The 21,887-nt window shown below is 40.1% G+C and overlaps 1 protein-coding gene across 3 annotated transcripts; it reads right to left on the reverse strand.

Annotated features, from left to right (window-relative positions):
* Positions 1 to 495: 495 nt before the first annotated feature.
* On the reverse strand, positions 496 to 16,859 carry CD164 (CD164 molecule). Of its 3 annotated transcripts, none has more exons than XM_015137257.3 (6): positions 16,594 to 16,859; positions 14,016 to 14,099; positions 12,274 to 12,345; positions 10,423 to 10,464; positions 4,342 to 4,398; positions 496 to 2,995 (listed from the first exon to the last, which is right to left on the reverse strand). In XM_015137257.3, the coding sequence occupies exons 1-6, from the start codon at positions 16,766 to 16,768 to the stop codon at positions 2,829 to 2,831; spliced, it is 597 nt and encodes a 198-aa protein (XP_014992743.1). In that variant the 5' UTR covers positions 16,769 to 16,859; the 3' UTR covers positions 496 to 2,828.
* Between the last annotated feature and the right edge of the window lie 5,028 nt (positions 16,860 to 21,887).

A 21,887-nucleotide genomic window follows, 5' to 3' on the forward strand; every position in this document is an offset into this window, starting at 1 on the left:
TACAGGTTTTAAGGCTTATAGAGAAGTAAATTCTTAGTTCAAGTCCAGTGATTTAAACTAGAACATAATTTTGCCCACAAAATAACAAGAACCACATTTTAAAATCACAGCATGTAGCTTGGTAGTAATTTTATACCAAATAGTACTTGGTTTTTACTTTATATGCAATATGAACTAAAATGGCAGAAAGTCACAAACTAGCTTTCAAATATATAAAAACAAGATAGTATTCCTCTCATAAATTATTGGAAAACTACAGCATAATTTCTATTGATTTGTGGAAGATCAACTTGCAAATCACTCCCACAGGAGTACCAAGTCCTCCCTCCACCTATTACTTCCAAGGCTCTGCTTTCTATTGATATGAACATGCACCTCAGTAACTATCTGCTGGTCTAGAGGAGCAATAAAAATTGAGTAGAACACCCACCCCAAGTGGACTAAGATAAATCTAGCAAGCATTAAATTTTATAAGCAAAACGCAATAACACACTATTAATTCAATAAACATGTAGATTTATTTTAAGTCAGTTTGGTACATGATACAGATTGGTTTTGCAGTTTTTAATGAACTGAAATAGAAATGTCTAAATACAGCAGTATCTGCCTGTGCAACAAATATCTGTAAGGTAAAATAAGGTATCTGATAGAAGAACATCTGCAAGAACAAATCAGATGAAAAATCTGAAAAGGTTTCTATTACCTTCTGGATTTTAAAAAAAAAAACCCAAAAATTATGAATGGCTCAAGATACTACATTGCTAAAGTTAGGGGAAAAAGTAAAAAGGCTGTGAGTTCTGTTGCAAGAGCTCATCTGTAGACCTGCAAAATCTAACTAATTTTATATTATGCTTGTTGTTGTTAGAGCAGTGCTCAAAATTACAGAACCTTCAAATTGTTACATTTTCACAAAATTTGCTACATATGCTGACATTAATGTGTGTCAGGGAATTCATACCCAGGTAAAGGACAATTACATCATTGTAGCTAATTTTTGCCACCTTGGAGGAATGGAATTCTGCCTATTTTCAAATTAATCCTACAGCACTTACTAAAAACTAACAGCCATGGCACCATAATACATTTTGTGAGGTACCTAGAATATTACTAATGGAAACAAAAAATGTGAGGTAAACCTACCTTTCCCCAAGAAACTTTGAAGCCAGAGATTTTAAACAATTAAGGCACTTGAAAACATTAGGTATATGTACAAATGTGCAAGTAAAACAAACAGCTGTACCGAGTAACAAAGAAACAGTAAATCTTCATCTTAATAACCTTTAACAGTTATCTAAATGCAGAGTTTCAGTTTATGAAATGAACCCAAGCAATCTGTCATTTCTTACTATAAAATATTGAAAATCAAGTGCGAAACTCAGCCACTATTGGCTAAAGAAACTAAATAAAAACCGTTAATGACCTAGAAAAGCAAAAGCCCATTTTAAACTACTTAAAGCCTCTGAACTAGTCCAATGAGTCAAAGGCAAGGGAGAAATAATTCTCTAAAACTGAAGACCCTCTAAACAAGAAAACTATAGAAGTTAAAGTATGCATGCTTATTATACTATGGGAAACCAAGAAGAAAGGAAGGGAGAGAAAAAGAAAAAGCACAGTCTATTTATTCAGGACAATCAGTAAAAATCTACAGTAACCTGATCAACCAAAAAATCCTTAGGTGTTTTGAAATTACATTGGTCACTTCTGTCTTAAAACTTAAAATGATTGTCTCATTTAAATAAATGATTCTAAAATAATAAGATTGTCTCATTTAAATAGTAAATGATTCTAAAATAATGTATTTCCTTCTTGCCTCACCAAAGAAGTCACTTCTCAAGAAAGTCTGGTGGAAATCCTTTCAAGGTACAATAATGCTAGCATACTTTTTAAAGTACCAAGGAAAGTATAATTAAATCAATTTAGCTCTATACTTTTCAACAGCCATAAGAAAAATGTTGGGAGGTTCAATATATGAAGTCTTTCAATTTTGTATAACAGCCTTTAGCTTAAGTTTCTCTGCTCTGAAATAAATTTTCAATTAAATATTAACAGTATGATATCTAAAACAGGTTTACTTGCTCACATCCAAGTTACATCCGCTGACCAATCCTTCCCTTCTTTAATGTGAAAGAACAAATCATAATAGCTAGAGCTTACCTTTCACTGTCTTCTAAGGCACTGTTCTTTATTTTCTCAATGACATAAGGTGCTTTGTAAGTATGAATAACCTGTTATACACTAATGGTATCCTTTCATTTCTTTAAATCTGGAATGTAATTCCTTGTGTGGCATCTTATTTCTAATGTAGAAAAAATAGCTGTTATCAAGCACAAAATTTTACTCTAAGGATACCATTTGTACTACTAAATTTATAAATTTATTCCACTTTTGAAATGACAGCCAAAAATCCACCTAATTGATTCTCATTTGGCACGTTCTTCTCAATTCTGCTCACTAAATTAAAATTACTAAATTTAAACTGCCAAGAGTCATGATGTTGTCTGCACAAGACAACATTTTCCATCACTTACAGAAAGTTACATTTGGCATGTTAAGGAAAAAAAAAATATAATCCCACAGCAGCAGCTATTTAGAACAAAAGAAGACGGCCACAGGATTCATGCAGAGTATTTTAAATATTCCTGTTGAACACAATGATTTAATTGATTTTTTTCTTCACGGATGATGCTCCCAAACATCCTATATGCATCCATGGAAATTTAAAGATCCTGGAATAGCGTCTTCCATGTGGGACATCTTGAAAGATAGTATTTTGGTTTCAGTGAGTTACACAAATGAATCACCAGTCCTTATTAATTCAACGGGTCTGTTTACAGAGTGTGGTAATTTCGTTCTTTAGATTTGCAGAATTTATAAAGAAAGAAAATTACAGCCTGCACACCCAAGACCAGGACAATTCCTCCAATGAAACTGGCTGCATCAAAGGTAGACTTTCGCACAGGTTGTGAGGTTGGAGTCACAGTGGTATTTGTTGTACCTGTTAGGGAAGACAAGAGAAGCGCCATTCCTAAGTTTCATGGTCCTCTACTGTAATTTAAAGACTCACCTGAGCCTCTGTTTTGCCATGTGTTAAATTCTATAAATTATTTCCTCGAGTCAAGTCTTTACAGCTAGAATTTATCCCTAATTGAGGAAGACAACCATATCCCATTTTTCATTTCCACTGAAGGATACAAAGTGGTCAATGTTGTCGTACTACTACAAATATAAAAACAATGGGAAAAACTCTCCTGGTATGTAAATTGTGCCCTGGGAATATATCAAACACTTCTAAAATATGCGACAATTTCTTCAGACTATGTACTTTTAGTTAATCGCGACTGTAAACATCAATAGTACTGAAAATTCACATGAATTGTGAATTTACTAGTATTAGGTCAAAAATATGGTTGCAATTTTTCATGTTACAAAAATAATCTTAATAATATGCAAATTATAATTTCAACAAGTAAAATAATTTGTTTTTAAAGGCATATCCTGCCAATAAATTTCACGTGAGGAAGTATTATCAAGTAATAAGGAAAAAACAAAAATCTGAATTTCTTTTCAGGCAGTAAAATGTTTCAAGAGGAAACAGAAAAAGCGATTTCCCATTTAAAATAACTGTTACTTTTTTCTTAGTACAGTGGCTGTACAAGTTGGTTACTTTAAAATTAATCACAACCGTTTTGTATTCCTTCTTGTGAAGACTGAGTGGCTTCACTGAAAATGAGAAAAAGGTGGCGTAAGCATGAAGCCAAAGAAATCACAAAAAGCAGGTAGAAGATTCATTAGCATCAGTTTTTTAAAAATATGGGTGGAGGAAAGGATTCCTAACCTGTGTAACTACAGTATCCTGTGGCATAATCTAAATATGACTTAAATTAGATTATGTCAAATCATCATTTAATAACAAGCTAATACTCACATTACTGAGCAATGTTAAGAAAAGGTTAAGTGAGGTGACATCTGGTAGTGATTCAGACTTTTTAGACCTTTCTCAGAAAAGGACGGATATATATCTTCCCTCAAATTGCCATGCTCTCTTTTACAGCACACAACCAATCCGATTTTACATACAAGTTGTACTGAAATGTTTGGAAAAACATTACTACTTAATTCTAAAGTGTCACGTCAAATGTGATTACACAGTTAAAAATAAGAAGAGGCATTTCAGCAAAGCTATCATTATTGTGTTAACAAAGCACTACCTTGATCCCCCCTAAATGTAAGAGCAGTTCCATAACCATTAATGAAGAAACCTGGAAAATGATGGTAGAAATTGTAAAGGGCAACATCGTACACACATCCTACATCACTGTTAATCTAAAAAGCCTCAATTACCTGATGTAGTAACTGTCTTGGAAGTTGTAGAAGGGGAGGGCTGAACTGTGGGTTTAGCTGGAATGAAAACAAAATGTCTTTTTAAAAAATCTTAAATTTCTAGCTTCCCAGTTATCTAACAGCTTCAAAAAATAATGCTGCCAACTTCAACATGCTTTCAATTTTTTAAGAGACCAAAAGCCAAATTTCAGTTAATGGTTCACTAACATAGCTATGCACCCAAGAATATTAGGATTTAAGTGTATTTTAAAACATTAAGCAATCATAAAATTGTTAATATCTATGTATATATCTTGTATAAAACTTATGTATATATCTGGATAAAATTTGCCAAAACTTTTTTATCTTGCTCACAGCCAAGGGCAAGAATATATTTAGGGGAGGAAACTATCGGTTCTTCATAATCTTTCTCCTAAGACAAAAACTATTCAAGTCCTAAGTATAAAGTCTTAAGTTCTCTCTTACAAGGGTACTGAGATTTGCCTATCTTCTTCACTTCGGGGGTTGGCAAACTTTTCTTAAACAGGTTGAAAGCAAATATTTTACTCTTTGGGCACTGTGTAATGCAAAAGCAGCCAAAGTCACCCTGCATATGAATGGGCATGATATGTTCCCAATGAAGCTTTATAAGAACAGGGGCCCTGGGCCCGCAGTTCCCCAACATAAGATTCTAAGAGCCCAAGTGTAAGCTCTAGTCCACCACATAGCATGGGGACAAAATACTACTTGAGTTGCCATTACTTTTATTGGCAAGAACTGCAATTACTTTCGCACCAGCCTAAGAGTTGATGATACCGCTAAAGAAATGCACATTCTGAGAAGGGTCAGTTTGAACATAAAATCATTTTAGGGACTAAAGCACTCTTTTTTTGAGACGGAGTCTTGCTCTGTCACCCAGGCTGGAGTCCAATGGCGCATTCTTGGCTCACTGCAACCTCCGTCTCCCGGGTTCAAACAATTCTCCTCCCTCAGCCTCCTGTGTAGCTGGGATTATAGGCACGTGCCACCATGCCCGGCTAATTTTTTATTTTTAGGAGAGACAGGGTTTCACCACGTTGACTAGGCTGGTCTTGAAGTCTGACCTCAGGTGATCCGCCCGCCTCAGCCTCCCAAAGTGCTGGGATTACAGGCGTGAGCCACCGCGCCCAGCCTAAATCACTCTTAAGAAGGGAACAGTGAACAATGTGTATTACAAGTTGTCATCTGTAGGAGTTCTCATATATGTGGTTATAGTTTATACAAATTAACATTTTTCCTAGCATCCAAAGAGCTACTAAATAATTAGTGTATCATCAATTTTTTTTTTTTTTCCGAGAGTCTCTCACTCTGTTGCCCAGGCTGGAGTGCAATGCTGCAATCTCGGCCCACTGCAACCTCTGCCTCCTGGGTTCAAGTGATTCTCCTGCCTCAGCCTCCCAAGTAGCTGGGATTACAGGCATCCGCCACTGCACCCAACTAACTTTGGTAATTTTAGTAGAGATGGGGTTTCACCATGTTGCCCAAGCTGGTTTCGAACTCCTGAACTCAAGTGATCTGCCCGCCTTGGCCTCCCAAAGTGCTGAGATAACAGGCATGACTCACCGTGTCCAGCCAGTATATTACCTATTACATTTCTACTAGTAGTATCAATACTAATAGAAGTCTGACCAAGGCTTTCAGAAAGGAAGGATGTGAATATAGTTTATACAAATTAACATTTTTTCTAACATCCAAATGGCTACCAAATAAATTCAAAGTTTGCTGGAGCGTTTGAGAAAGGTTTCATTAAGAGGTTGTCCTAAGGGTAGGGTTCAAATTTTTGGAAAGTGCACTATAGGAGTCACTAGCTAAGAGAGCTTCTTTTGTCTTAGGAAATCATTAGGTAAGTCAGGCTTCAGAGTGCAAGGGCTTCAATATGAGGATCTGCTTATGCTGGTGGGCAGCTAGGGATGCTTTGGGGAAAGATGAGGAAGATTAATCATATGAGAGTTATATTTTTATAAAAATGTAAGGTGCTATGCAAACATTCATTTTTGTACTGTTTCAGAAAAAAGGATTTGAGGGCTAAAGAGAATCTGGAAAACAAATGTTACTTCTGTTTAAAGTACATAACTGAATAGACTTCAAAGTGATATGCTTAACCCACAAAAGACAGGGAAAGGGTGCCAAATACCTATTGATGAAGCACAGAAATGAGGTAAATCTTTTCACTGTATTAGACTTTCAAACAATCAAAGTAAAAACCTCAATAGGAATCAGCATCCTCCCAAATTCTACTAATATAAAAGAGGAAGTTCTGTGCTTTAACAGTAAATATACACTGAAAGAGCAGGGCTTGACAGTTTTCAGATATTGCTAAAAGCAGATCTTTAAAGACGAGGACTCTCGTAACAGGCAGACTACCCATGTCCCAAAGTTGACAGAATCCTAGGAAACTAAAGTATTCTAATTTTTACATGACAATAAGTAAACAGAGAGCTTAAGACTTCTTTTATTAGTATTGATACTACTTAGAAGCTAATAGGTGATATACAAATAATACTGATGGATATGTTCAGACCTATTTGCTTTCTTTTGCCTCTTACTTCAAGCATTGTTGTACATACTTTCATCCATTCTGCTCTTGATTAAACAGTTCTCTCATCTCTCCATGCTGGGAAAATCTTAGGGGAAAATATTTGACCTTATCTCTGATAAGACTGGTCCTTACACAGAATTCCTAGATTAGAGGCTGTGATTACGTTAAAGCTCATTATTCCTATCAAGGTTTTTACTGCTTCTATGTAACAACAAAAAATAACTTTACAAGTTAAACACATCAAATTCTGTTCAATCTCAAAACACTATTACTAATTGTTTGACAATGTTAGAAAAAAAATTCTGCAAATTTGCAATTTGATTCTCACTACCCAGCCTCAGAACAAGGTAAAAACTAGTTCTTTTTTATAAGTAGGCAAAATATTTTATTTTCAATTTTGAAAAAAGTATTACATTGACAATATTTTCAAAATAAAAGCACCACTTAGGGAATATACCTCTGTTGACCTACTGTTTTACTAAAAAAAAAAAAAAAAATTAGGAAAGGTAACAAAAAAAAATCTTAAGTTATAAAACCTGCTATTAGTGGTAAGAAAATCTAGAAAATGCCATAAAAATACTGAATTAGTCCCATCCGAGAAAAAGGTTACTTCCTGCCATTTTTCTAGGCATGTATACAACAAAAGCTAAAATTGTACTACAATTGCTTAATACAGTTTATCTTCCACTTCATATAAACATTTTCCACTATATCTGACATATTTTGGCTATTCTATTATTTGTACTGAAGGAGGGCCATTATAATTAACCTCATTATACACCTTTCTATATAAATTAGATTCTCTTTGCATTAACTGCCCCTTCATTTCTCACTTGCTCTCTTTGGCAGAAGGTACACATGCCAGGAAAAGCAACCGCCTAAGTAACCGCCTAAAGGTTTGTTCTTCAACTAGTGTCAATTGATGCATTTTCTGCAGATAAGCCCTTGCCACTTTCCACCTTTACAGCACCAAAGAGAGCTACAGCACAAAAGACTCATGGCAATTCACAGGAGGACCCAGGGTGGAGAAAGCTGCAGAGAACTACATCAAGAGTGAACCTAGTTCTGAAGAAATAAACAACAGTTCTGAAGAAATTGTTCCCCTACTTCCTGCACTCCATTTTCTTTTCATAACCAACCTTCTGAAAATTACTTTTCTCCAAACACCTCTGGTTTCAGCAACCTTCAACATCCTACTTAGTCAATGTCTTCTAATGAGTGTTAAACATTTACAACCACATCACCATATAATCATCAGCTCAAAATAAGTTTTGTATCATTTGCAGACTTCCATGGCATGACTATTTCCACGGTAACCAGTTTCAAGTTACCAACATGGTATCACTGAACACGGGTTGGAAAGAGCTACTCATAACTGGCTAGCAAAAGTTTGTCCAAGCCAGCTCCACACACCGCTGCCCAACTGTTTCAAGATTGAGTTCTTGTCCTTGTTATAGCACTTGACCACTTTTTCCTTTGAAAAACGACACCCACAACCACATACGGTTAGTTTCTTGCACATACTTCTCTGGGCTTTTTAACTACCCTATCCATCCCTATTTCCTCCCCTATCCTCTTTCTAGCCCTTAGACATTACTGTTTCCTTGAGTCTGGTCCTCAAGCCCCATCCCTTCTTTCTATATGCTCCTCCAGTGCCTCTACTACTATCTATGCCAATTTATATTTTTAACCAAGAACTCTTGCCTGACTTGCAGTTTCCCGAATACTGAACAGATCCCACTTAAATGGATTCTAGGCATCTTAAACTAAAATCCCAAATGACAGCCCCAACCATCAATGACTGCTCTTCCTCTTTCTTGCTTACTTTGGTGAAAATTCCTCCCCTTCTCCCTATCACTCTACCTCTCCTCCTCTCAGTCATGAAGTCCTACCCCTTCTACTTTCTAAACCTATTTGCATACATCTGCAGCCCACCTCTGTCCTCTAGAATTACTGTAACTGGCTATCTAATCTCCTGAATTCCTTCTGGCATCGTTCCAACCTACTCTCCACAATGCCAAAATAAGTTCTTTTACTAAAATGCAAGTCTGATCATATGACCTACATACTTTAAAATCTTTCAGGATAACATCCAAGTCTACCATCAAGGAATACTTGATGCTTCTCCATTCTGCTCTTGCCCTGGTGACAGATCAACTTAACTGCTTCTCACCTTGCACAGGATGGGACACTCTTTGACCTCACTGTACTACACATCTCCTCCACATGTGCTAACCTGCAGCTCCACCTGGGAGGCTCTCTCCAAGTTTTACCAGTGCCGTTTCACTACCAAGCTATCACCACATCTGCATCCCACCCAATACACATACCTTCCTACAAATTTCCCAACCTGCTGTGCTGAGATCTTTCATTGTTCCTACAGCAGACAAAAGGCTGGCTTATCCCTACCATCTACCCTAGTACTTGTCTTGGAATAGATGCATTTAATATTGGTAAAATGTTAAGTATTTAATATTTACTTTTCCTATCAAGTTAGTAAATTTTAAGGAGTTCTTATCCACGCTGTTGAGGGTATGATAAAAACTTTTCAGGTTGACAGGAATGAAAATAATAAATCTTTCTGGAAAGTCTTGAAATAATCATACCCTCTGACCTAGAAATTCTGTTGACTCAATCCTATCAGACATAAATACAAATGCAATTCCATATAAGATGTTCACTGCATGGAGAGTGAGAGATGTCCTAACTCTCCAATCAAGAGCAGGATGGGTTAAGTGTACACCATAATGTTTACATTAAGAGAGAAAATACAGGCTGGGCACGGTGGCTCACACCTGTAATCCCAGCTCTTTGGGAGTCTGAGGTGGGCGGATCACTTGAAGTTAGGATTTCAAGACCAGCCTGGCCAACGTGGTGAAACCGTGTCTCTACTAAAAATACAAAAATTAGTTGGGCATGATGGCAGGTGCCTGTAATCCCTGCGACTCAGGAGTCTGAGGCAGAAGAATCACTTGAACTTGGGAGGTGAAGGTTGCAGTGAGCCAAGATTGCACCACTGCACTCCAGCCTGGGCAACAGAGCAAGACTTCGCCTCCAACAAAAAAAGAAAAAAGAAAAAAAAGAAAAAAAAAAAGAAATACAAAGGTGCATGAGCATTATCGTACAATTTCATAAAAAGTGTATTTATTTAGATACACATATAAAAAAGACTAGAAGAAATTAATCACTGAAAACATTTTGGGGTGCTCTGGATGATAATAATTATAATTTACTTTAAGCTTCTACATTTCCCAAGATTTCCACTAAATCTATAAAAAGTACTTTATAGACTCAACGTACACAGCCTCAGCAAATCTGCTCATACTCACCAAATACAAAACACTGGAGCTATGTGTCACTGTCACAAAAGGTAGAGATTAACGTTAACTGCTGTGGTCTAAGACTTTAAGTTTTTACTCATCTTTAAAATTATACTAACAACTTTTACATAATTATTTAAAATTAATCCATCAAGAGCTTAAAAATACTGAAGGAAAAGGAAGAAAATGGTCATCTTGAATTACCTGTAGAATTGGCTGTTGGCACCAGAGTGGCTGTGGGCACTACTAAAAACAGAAAAAAGAAAAACCATATACCTCAAAGCTATTTAAAATATCACAATCTATAACGCTACTTCCTGACCTGCAATCATTTGAGTACCACTTTTTACCATACTTAAGTACTACCTGTGGAAGAGACTGACAGTTGCCCCCAAATACCAGTCTCTTCTTCTTTAGAAATAGAATCACCAATTTTTATCAACACCTCCCTTCCTCCTGAAAAGACATTTCCTAGTCTCCAGTGCATCTAGGTCATCATGCGTAACCTCTAGGAAACATCCTTAAAGTAAGATACAAGCCTTTCACTCCCTTCTTCATCCTGCTGGCAGGAAAAAAATCAATGTGATGGCTGGAACATAAGCACCCACCTTGGACAGTAGGGTCTAAGCCATTTTTGAGAAGTGAAAGAGTGAAAACCTAAAGAAGCCTCAGTCCCTAATGGCTGCAGAGCTGAACTGAACTCTACTCCAGACTTCCTTTACATGAGAGAAAAGTAAATCAGTCCACTGCTTAAACCATTGTAATTTGGGGGTTTATGTCCTTCACAGCTGAAACTATTTCTAACTGGTATAATTAGAACTAATTCTAACTGGTATATCATCAAATAAGCAGCATTAAAAATTCAGTTTTCCTTTAAATCAGTGTTTTCAAAAACGTTCTAATAATAACAAAATCTTCATTACTTTTGTCTCTAAGCAGTATCACAAAACCACAGGTCTGACAGTTATTAGTTTATCTCACACATATTAAAATAAATAACTATTAAAAATGTTTGGGCCAGGTCTGGGGGCTCGAGCATGTAATTTCACCACTCTGAGAAGCCAACGTGGGAAGACTGCTTGAGCCCAGGAGTTCAAGACCAGCCTGGGCAACACAGTGAGACACCATCTCTACAAAAACTTTTTAAGGTAGCCAGTTATGGTGGCATGCACCCGTAATCCCAGGTTCTGGGGAGGCTGAGGCAGGAGGATTGCTTAAGCCCAGGAATACGAAGTGGCAATGAGTTATGATTGCGCCACTGCAATCCAGCCTGGGCAACAAAGAGACTGTCTCAAAAAAAGTTTGTTCTTGTACCACTGAACTATATTATGCACCCCGTGTAAAGTAAAACTGATCTAATACTAATGAAATCTTCAGTTACCAAATTCACACTGGGATGGGGCAATCCCTACCAAAATTAAAGAGTCAAAGGTAGTCTTCCAAGGTTAGACATACTCCACAAAAATCTTTTTCTATTCAATTATTATCTATGCATCAAATTAGGAACATGCCTTTCCCACTGATTTACAATCTCATTAGAAAAATCAGCAGCTTCAAGTAGAATTTTAACATTTTGTTGGACGAATAGTAAAGGTTAAAGAGCAATCAAGTTACTTAGATTAAAATACAGAAAACTGATGGGTATAGAAAAGCTCATTTAACCATAGCACCAACTATGCTGCAGACTAAATGTAACAATCAACAATCCCCAGTATCATAACACAGAAAGTGCCAGAATGAGGTTTTCCAGACCTGCAAGATACATAGGGTCTAAACTGTGATGAATTCCTAGAAAAGCTTAAACAAAAAAAAAAAAGTGTGGGGGCAGAAAATGCATCTACACTTACAGCATCCACACTGTAGCTAAATCACTAAATCACGCTTCAAATAGCATCCTTCAATCAAGCAATATGAATATGTTATTCATATTCCAATTCTAACAAGATGAGGATTATGGCAATGCTTCAAACAAAGCACTGAAACAAGGTTTTCTGAGGCAATGATCTTCCTCACCTCTCTGTGGTCAGCTTCCAAGCAGCCAATATGAATACTCACCAGAACAGAAGTCTGTCGTGTTCCCCACTTGACAATCACTAACTGTTGAGTTATGTGAACAATAGCTCTCATCTGTTGGCGGGGGTGGGGGGGGGTGGAAAAAAGAGACAAAGAGCATCAACCACCCATTTGTATTACCTTTGACTTTGCTACTAAGCTCTATGACATCAAACCCAAACACTTTAGAAGTGGGGGGGGAAACAACCACCAACTTTAGAGGTGTTTTGACCCAAAGTTAAACCCACAGATAAAATCCTGTCATTCTCCTTTTCCCACTGACTTAGAGATTACACAGGATCCCTCTTTTATGCATTAAAAATTCACATTAATATACAGAACAAATAAATCTGCGACACTTAGATCTCAGAATTGTGGAAAGACTGCTGCACAATCAAGAAAGGCAGCCATCATCTAAAAAGAGGGCAGGTGGCTCATCCCTATAATCTCAGCACTTTGGGAGGCCAAGGCGGGAGGATCACCTGAGGTCAGGAGTTCGAGACCAGCCTGACCAGTATGGTGAGACCCTGCCTCTACTAAGAATACAGAACTCCTATTAAAAAAGAAAAACAAAAAAGGGCAGAGACAGTAAGTTGAAGTGGTCAGGGTTTTTATTAAGAGGTTTAGTAAACAGAAGAGGCACCCCATAACACCGTAGAAACTCTATTCCAGATCTCACTGCTTTAGTCTTCTATACCTTCTAAAATAACTTTCCTGGATAGGTAGACTTGCAGCAAGAGTTAAGGGGAGAACCTTTCCCAAGAAATCTTAAAGTAGAGCATTCCATCTCCAAAATTCACCAACTCTTGCATACTCTCACATAAAGGTGAAGAGTACACCCTTAAATCCCATTTTATGACCTAAAAAAGAGACACTTCTATAACAAAAAAGTTAATTTAACCCAATTTAGTTCATACCTTAAAGAGCCTTTTGAAATTTACATAGTGATGTAATTTCTAGTACTACTAAAATTTTTACCAAATAAAAAAACTTACGTAGCTTTGGCTTTTCTACTTAAAAACAAACAAAAAACCACCAAAACGACTAGACGGTTTTACTGATAAGAAAGTACAACCACTTTACATTAAAAAAAACAGAATTAAAATAATTTATGCAGTAATCTCATGGTTCTACTAAGAACTTTATTGAATTTCAATGTCCTTCCCGCTAGTTCTCGACCTCTTGTATTAACAAAAGCACAGAAGAGTCAACTCTCCCCGCCTCATTCTTCTCTATACCTAAGCATCCAACAGTTAATCAGGTCTCTTCGTATTTCACGTTGCAGGACATCTGTAAATCAATGTCTCAAACAGTTTTCAACATAACCTTCATTCACAGTTAATTTCAGTTTATTAAAGTACTCTTAATCCCTAAAACAGCCTTTTAAAAAAACTAGGCGAGGAAGCACGCACCTGTAGCCTTGGCTACTAGGGAGGCCAAGCTACGAGGATTGCTTGAGCCTAGGATTTCAAGACCAACCTGGGCAACACAGGAGATTCCATCTCATAAAAAAACACACTACTGAGCTTTAGTTATCAAGTATTCAGGAATCTAAAGGGGGGATGGGAAACAAAAAGAGACTTTCAGGAGGAGTGCTAGGCAACTGGCACTTTAAAGGAGTACTGGATTTACAAAATAAATAGTGCACAATATCCTAAATGTCCTACATAACTTCCAAGTGTTCAAGAGTTATTGTATTTTAAAATGTTATAACAAAACAGTTCTGCATCCCCAAAGTTTCTTACCTTTACATTCTATCCAAAAGCAGGTAGTATTAACAGTGCTAGCATTAAAACAGGAAACGCAGCTGTTTCGACCTTCACAGGTTTCTGGGGGGTTGGGGGAAGAGATGCATGAAATCAATGATTTTATTGGTATCTTATCTGAATCTGTATTATCTTTTTGAACAGTAAGTATTACATACAGCACCAAAATTACTAATTCAAAGAAATGATAAAACTTTATAAACTGGCTTACTAAGAAATTCCAATCATTACAAAGCTGTAAGTAAACGCATTAGAAAAACAAACAAGCTAGTGGTCACTCTTAGTACAGTGCCTGATGGTATCTATCTAACCAATCCTTTTTCACAGGACAACTAGTTGAAAGACACACACAGTCATTAAGGATTCAGGCATTTCAAAGCATCCTTAATACATAAAAATATTGAGAAAAAGGCTTGGCTGTAAGACCAACACTACATATGAGAAAATCACTACGCCCAAACATCAGATAAAACCCTGAGATTTTTAGTAGTAACAGTGGTAAACAGGCTGAACCCAAGCCCTGATGATGCCCGTTCTGCTGCAAAAAAAGATCATTTCCCAGGGATTCTCGACTCATAAATGATCTACTCTTGACAGGATCCTCTACAACTGGAGACAACATCTATAAGGCCATATTCACGTGCATATAATTCAAGTTAACAAGGTATTTGTCAATAGTTCATCCTAGGCCAAACAGTCCAGAAACAAGTACTCATCACCATAATTCAATTTCCGGAGAAGAACGGACTATAAAATTGTGCTCTATTTTCCAGTGAGTAAAAGCAGTAAAATGAAAGAAAAAAAGAATTGGGCTCTATTCATTTTCCTAGAAACTAGATGCCTCCGAATATTTTCATTTGCTTTGCTCCTGCCTAAAAAATAGTTCTGCAGAGGCACTGCTTTCAATACTTCACCATTAGTACTTATTAAAGACTGGGACACGTACGGTGGGCGGGTGGAGGGTTCATAAAGTAGAAATGAATTTTAAGTTTGTATACATAAAACATGCTGTTTAAAAACCTTTGTGCTTGATGGGTCTAGCGGAGTGAAATGTCTGAAATGTTCTTTACAATGAACTAAACTTCCTACCTTTCAGACCACACCACACCCACTATGATTTCCAGAAAATACGTACCTCCTTTGCACGCACTTCAATTACACAAAGGCAATTTGATACTTCCAACCTTCTCTTACACACACACTACAATTCTGAAAGGAAACTGCCAAATTAAGTCGGAGACAAACATATTCTGCTCTATCACCTTAAAAATAGTGCGGTTAGAATTCCCAGTATTATACTGCAATTTACTTCCCTCGTTTTGAAATGTTACCATTACATCTTCCTGAAACTAACAAAACATTAAGTTTACTATGTACTTTATCAAACTTTTATAAAATACTAAAACTAGAGGAGAATTTGTAGACTATGAATGCCGTGATAAAAATCATTACACTTCGGCATTCTTCGGTCGAAAAACCAATGTTAACTACACAAACATTACTTCTTAACTAATGTTAACTACAATAACCAATCATACGAGACTGCAGGTTTTAAACATCTGGTGTTTCTCCTGCTTATTACCTCAAACTTATCTTCCTTCTCTCTTCTGCGTTGTCACGGTATGTGCCAATTTCTGCTTTAAAATGTATGTATACCTTAACCAGCCTATTCGACTGTACGTAACAAAAGACATGCTCCTGATCAGGTTTTAGAAAACCCACAGACCTGGGCACAAATCCCAATTCCACAACCTACTAATACGCTGTCTGAGCACAGGACATAGTGAAGAAAATTTTAAAAACAATTGAAAAAAGAATAAACATACACTGTGAGGAGAGTTTACTCATCTCTGTCTCTGCACCTACCTCCTAGGTTTCACTACTTACCTTCCAGTTTAGCCTCAGGATACGTACGCAAAACACTCAGTACATATATGGGTACTTTTCTTCCTTTTCGCATACCATGAAGTGTGAAGTTTTCACTAACTACGTGCTCAAACCTCAGCTACATTCTATTCCTATCTGCAGAATCAATGTAATTAAATCTCAAGCGACTTTCTCAGACTCAAGTCTGAGACACCAGCGAGCATTACCGTCTTTAAGTTTCTCTTTCCCGGACTTCCGGAAAAAGCTACCTCCGGAGAGAGGCGACCGGCCGCAGCGAGAGGCAGCTCGGTCCCACCGCCAACCTCAGAGGCGCGACGCCCGGCCCCATCCTCAACCCCACCGCTGCCCCCGCGAAGAAAAGCCACGTCCTCACTTCCGACCCCAAGTGAGGCTAGGGATTACGATGCACTTTTAAAAGGCACCTCGACTTGGAACACTTCGAGGTGGGCCCCAGCCCCGCAGCCACGGGGAACCGCGAGTCCCCTGCCCCCCAGAGCGCTCCCCAACCGGCTCAACCGCGAGTGGACTCCAGGCGGGCCGCCATGTTGCCGGAGTCGCCACCGCACCCCGAGCGCGGCCGGCCCGCCCGACCCTGGCCCCAGCCCGGGCCCCGACCGCAAGACGGGCAGGCAGTGCGGCTCGGCGGAAAGCCCATAGGGCCCGCGCCCACCTGGTGCCGGAGTGGTGACCAGCGGGAGGGACGTCACCGGCGCCGAGGTTATGTTGGAGGTGGGCGCTAAACTCGTCACGTTCGTGTGCGGGGTTGGGTTCTCTTCCGCAGACAGCACGCAGAGCACGGCCAGGCAGGTGACGGCCCAAAGCAGTGAGCGGGAGAGCCGCGACATCGTGTCCTCAACGCTGACGTCCGGGGGAAAGCCGCGGCGCGCAACGCTCGGTCAACTCCTCAGTCTCCTGCGGCGCCGCCTCCGAGACTATGTTTCCCCGCGGGAGCGCGCTGGGGTCACGTGAGGGGCCCCTGTTCTCAGTGTGCGGGGGCGGAGCGGAGGGAGGTGGGGCTCGGGCGATACCAACGGGAATTCTACGGGGGGAACCAGGGGGAGTTGGGAAGAAACCGAAGGAACCTGGCCCTCAAAGAGACTGTGCCACAGCCAAGAAAACTGGGAGCCCCTGCAAATCATTCTTCTTGCCCTCCGATTACCACTCACGACGCAGCTGGACTTGTCTCATACCTGCGATAGGGACGGCCCCCACCCTGACGTTCATGGAACAGCCGACATGACGTGGCCTACGGCGTCCACCTGACCGCCTCGCCAGGCCGTAATTCCGCGGCCCCACGTGACCTCCAGGGCCGCGCCTTCCGGACGCAACTCCGCTGGGGCGGAAGTTGGTTTTGTGCGGCTCACAAGAACTAAGTTTGTGCTGTGCTGCCGGATCCCCAGAGTGTTTCCTTATATTCTCGGCAGGACCCCTTCCTTTTTTCTTGAAGATTGATTTTGCTGGAAGTTATCCTATGATGGGACTCCCTAGGGGAATGGAGGCACCACGTGGTTAAGGAGTTTGTGCTTTGCCACCCACGTAGTGTGGGCTGCTGAGGCGCCGCCCGGGTCAGAGCCGCAGAGCGTCTACTCTGTCACTTTCCCAGCCTGACTTTTCCGAATTGCTATTTCAGGCGGCGGTTGCAGCAGCCGGTCTGTGTCAACTCCACCACTGTAGTCAGAGAATCAAAAGCGGTCTGAGTTGGAGGCCATTGGGGCGGCTGCCACCCCCACATTACCAGTGAGGAAATTTGAGACTTAGAAAAGTGACCTGACCTGGATACGGGATTGCCTGGCATCAGCGCTGGATTCTTAAGTGCCTGTTAGTGTTCAGGCACTGCTAAGACTTTTATTTAGTAAGGGTGAGCGCCATCTACTGCCAAGACTCACAGAATGTTCGCAAAGTTTCATACAGTTATCAAGTGGTAAAAATCAGACTTCAAAGTTGTATTTAATGCTGTGTTTTCAGCTGTTGTACACTTATGTAATTTTAATTATGCAAAGTTATCCTAATAATATAGGAATTTTAATTGCTTTCGTGAGATCTGTTATGATGTGCCACGAACGCCAAAAAAGATGACTGCATAGTGCTTTACCTTTTTGCTCAAATAGAAAGCTTTTTATTTCCCCTTGGGATCTTATCAGTGTCGTACCCTCAGGACTATGAACATTTGTTCCAATACCTACGCTAGTTGGAGTAGTGTTGCTTGGATGTAAACAAAAAGCTGATAATTTTGACTGATCCAGACCATGGGCCGAAGAATGCTCTCAGGGAAGTGAGCTTCCACCATCAGTCCCTCAAACGAAGTGTCTGCTCTTCTCTCAGGAGGCCTGTCTCTGTATTTAACACTTGTCTGGCACCCAGACCAAATGAAAGCACAAGGCAACTTTAATTTTTTTTTAAGGTTAAGAATGTAAATAGGGGCCAGGGGCGGTGGCTTACGCCTGCAATCCCAGTACTTTGGGAGGCCAAGGCGGGTGGATCACCTGAGGTCAGGAGTTTGAGACCAGCCTGGCCAACATAGTGAAACCCCGTCTCTCCTAAAAATACAAAAATTAGCCAGGCATGGTGGCTCGTGCCTGTAATCCCAGCTACTATCGGGGCGGAGGCAGGAGGATCGCTTGTACCCGGGAGGCGGAGGTTGCGGTGCAGATCGCGCCACTGCCCTCCAGCCTGGGTAACAGAGCAAGACTCCGTCTCAAAAAAAGAAAGAAAGAAAGAAAGAAAAGTAAATGGAAGCTCTGTTCTCAGAACCCGGTGTGTTGTCTTCTTTCCACCCTAGGATAAACACACGCCTCTGTGGAGACCATTGTTTAACAGTTTGTCACCTGAATGTTCAACTCTAGTCCTCAGATATTCCTCAGTCCTGATAAAGGGACATTTCACGCTCTTGTTTTAAGACTAGAAACTATTGGTTTATTTTATTTTGCGTGGCAACTGTAGAGGTAGATCAAGGGAGTTCCAAAGTCATTTTCACCATTTCAGAGAGACAGTTTGTTTTTGTTTTTGTTTTTCAGTTCCTGAAAGAGTAAGGTTCTGTTTATTGTTGTCATAGAGCAGGGTTTCTCAATCTTGGCACTGTCGAGATTTCAGGCTGACTCATTCTTGCTTGTCCTGTGCATTGTTGGATGTTCAGCAGCCTCTACCCACTGGATGCCAGAAGCACCCCACTTCTCAGTTGTGACTACCAAAAATATCTCCCGATATTGTTAAATGTCCCCTGGGGGTAAAATCGCAGTTGAAAAGCACCCTCAGAGAGTTCTGCCTGCAAGGTCGGCCATCACTCAGGTTATTTCCTCTTAGACACTTTGCTTGCAATTAGGTTGTTGATCGGTTGTTAGAGCAACTTTCTTAACCATTTATTTTCTTGAAAGCAGCAAAACAGAGTGCTTCTGCGCTTGTGAATCTTCTAGCAGTATAAGCTCACGCTAAGATTTTTAAACAGCAAATTTTCATACAGTGCTTCAGCCTTATGTCAATACCTTTCCCCAAATAAACAGACCAACACTACAAACAGGACCCTGCCTTCTAGCTATAACTAACATCCAGTGGCCCCTTAATAATCAGAGGTTTGGCTCCACTACTTGATAGCAAGAAGTACAAACCCTTTTGTACTCGCTTGTGTTAAAGGGAATCCATTCACTGTAAGAATATGACAGTAAATCTTACAGGTGTTCAGGGGTGGTAAATCAAATGTGTGAGGGCCAATGGAGACTTGAACCTAAAAGGAGGAATCCGGCCGGGCGCCGTGGCTCACGCCTGAAATCCCAGCACTTTGGGAGGCCGAGGCGGGCGGATCACGAGGTCAGGAGATAGAGACCATCCTGGCTAACACGTGAAACCCCGTCTCTACTAAAAAAACTCGGGAGGCGGAGCTTGCAGGGAGCCGAGATCGTTCCACTGTACTTCTGCCTGGGCGACAGAGCCAGACTCTGAATCAAAAAAAAAAAAAAAAAAAAAAAAAAAGGAGGAATCCCTAGCGTGTGGAGCTGGTTTGCTAGGAGTTCAGGCTTCACCCCTACAGGACATTGCCAGATCTATATCCCCACAGCCAATCATCTCTATTGCCCAGTATTACAGTTACAACTCTTGAAAGAGATAACTTGACTGAGTACCATGCCTTCCCAACCTGTCTGTTACCTACTGTCTGCTCTGACACCATCCATGCAGTCTACACTAGAGCTTCCAATTATCCTAACTGGTCATGTTTTCTTCTGCATGTGGATCTTCATCCGTGCAATTTCTTCTGCCTAGACCATTCTTACTCCCTTCTGGCATCTGACCAACTCCTACTTCTACTTTCAGGTCTCTCAGCCAAGTTGTCACTTCCATCTTAAGCTATCCTTAAAATATTCAACTACCCCTTTCTCCCCACTCCCAGACTACAAAAGATGTTCCCGCTCTGTGCACCCTGGACTTGCCCGTAACAAAGCATATACTGCTTTGTATAACAATTGTCTTTCTCGCTAGATTAACTCAGAATAGAGACAGTGCTCACCAATTTATTCCCTGCACTTAATTTTTTTTTAAATGAATAAATGAACAGACTGGCTTATTTCAGTCAGTTGTCCACCCTTGCCAATAATTAGCTGCATTGAAAAGTACAGGAGGAGCTCGGCGTGGTGGCAGGCACCTGTAATCCCAGCTACTTGGGAGGTTGAGGCAGAAGAATCTATTGAACCTGGGAGGCAGAGGTTGCAGTGAGCGAAGATTGCACCACTGCCTTCCAGCCTGGGCAACAGAGTGAGACTCCGCCTCAAAAAATAAAAGAATAGAATAGAATAGAATAGAATAGAATAGAATAGAATAGAATAAAAAAATAAGCGTAGGAGGGCAGCTGCTACAAATAGCTCCCTGAACTCTTCAGCTGTGGGTCAGGGCAGATTCATCTAGAGGAGTATGGGTGGGAAGCAAGGGCTGGCGTCTATAAGAGAGTTTTAACAGCATATATTAAAGCTCATTTAGTAGTATTTGAATCCGTTTTGACAAAGAGAAATCAAATATTAGTGAGCTAAAACTGTATATGCAGAGTCTTACTATTAATATTGTGATTAAGATTGAGGGTGAAATTCTAGAGATACTCTCATTAGGAGGCTCTCCATTTTATGGATGTTTCTTTGAAAAATGTGCCAGGGCACCAGAGGGGAACATGATACTTCAGAGCAGTTGTTGTTAACCTTGGCTGCACATTGGAATTACCTGGTGGCAGCAGTGGTGGTGGTGGGTGTTGAAAAATACTGATACTAATGCCTAGGTACTGATTTAATTGGTCTGGAATAATGTCTGAGCATCAGGAGTTTTAAAAGCTTCCCAGGTGTTTCTAATCTGCAGCTTAGTTGGAAAACCAGTTCTTTACCCTTGCTTTTCAGAGTGTGGTTCTCGAACCAGTATCATTTATATCATGTGGAAATGCATCAGAAATGCCGAACTTCAGGCCTCCCCCTCAGATCTCCTGAATCAGAACCTACATTTTAACAAGATTCCCAGAAGATATGTACATGTGTGTAGTCTTAAAGTTGGAGAACAGCCAGATGCAGTGGCTCACGCCTGTAATGCCAGCACTTTGGGAGGCCAAGGCGGCGGATCACCTGAGGTCAGGAGTTTGAGACCAGCCTGGCCAACATGGCAAAACCCCGTCTCTGCTGAAAATACAAAAATTAGCCAGGTGTGATGGCGGGCACCTGTAATCCCAGCTTCTTGAGAGGCTGAGGCAGGAAAATTGCTTGAACCCAGGAGGTGGGGGTTGCAGTGAGCCAAGATCATGCCATTGCACTCCAGCTGGGTGACAGAGCAAGACTCCATCTCATTAAAAAAAAAAAAAAAAAAGTTGGAGAACACTGCTTTACACTATGGCTTGCACAAAAGTATTCTATCCTAAACCGCTGCAATTTTTTTTTCTTTTTTGAGAAAAAAATGAATAAATGAACGAGCTGGCTTGTTTCAGTCAAACTGGTGCAATCTAAGCTC

Source organism: Macaca mulatta, chromosome 4, assembly GCF_049350105.2.
Source record: "Macaca mulatta isolate MMU2019108-1 chromosome 4, T2T-MMU8v2.0, whole genome shotgun sequence".
NCBI lineage: Eukaryota > Metazoa > Chordata > Mammalia > Primates > Cercopithecidae > Macaca > Macaca mulatta.

Coding starts and splice junctions, on each gene's coding strand:
- CD164 (XM_015137257.3), bottom strand. CDS start 16,768: ATGTCGCGGCTCTCCCGCTCACTGCTTTGGGCCGTCACCTGCCTGGCC. Junction 14,100..16,593: donor GGTCACCACTCCGGCACCAG/GTGGGCGCGGGC, acceptor CCAACCCCCCAG/AAACCTGTGAAGGTCGAAAC. Junction 2,996..4,341: donor CAAGACAGTTACTACATCAG/GTAATTGAGGCT, acceptor CTTCCCTAACAG/GTACAACAAATACCACTGTG.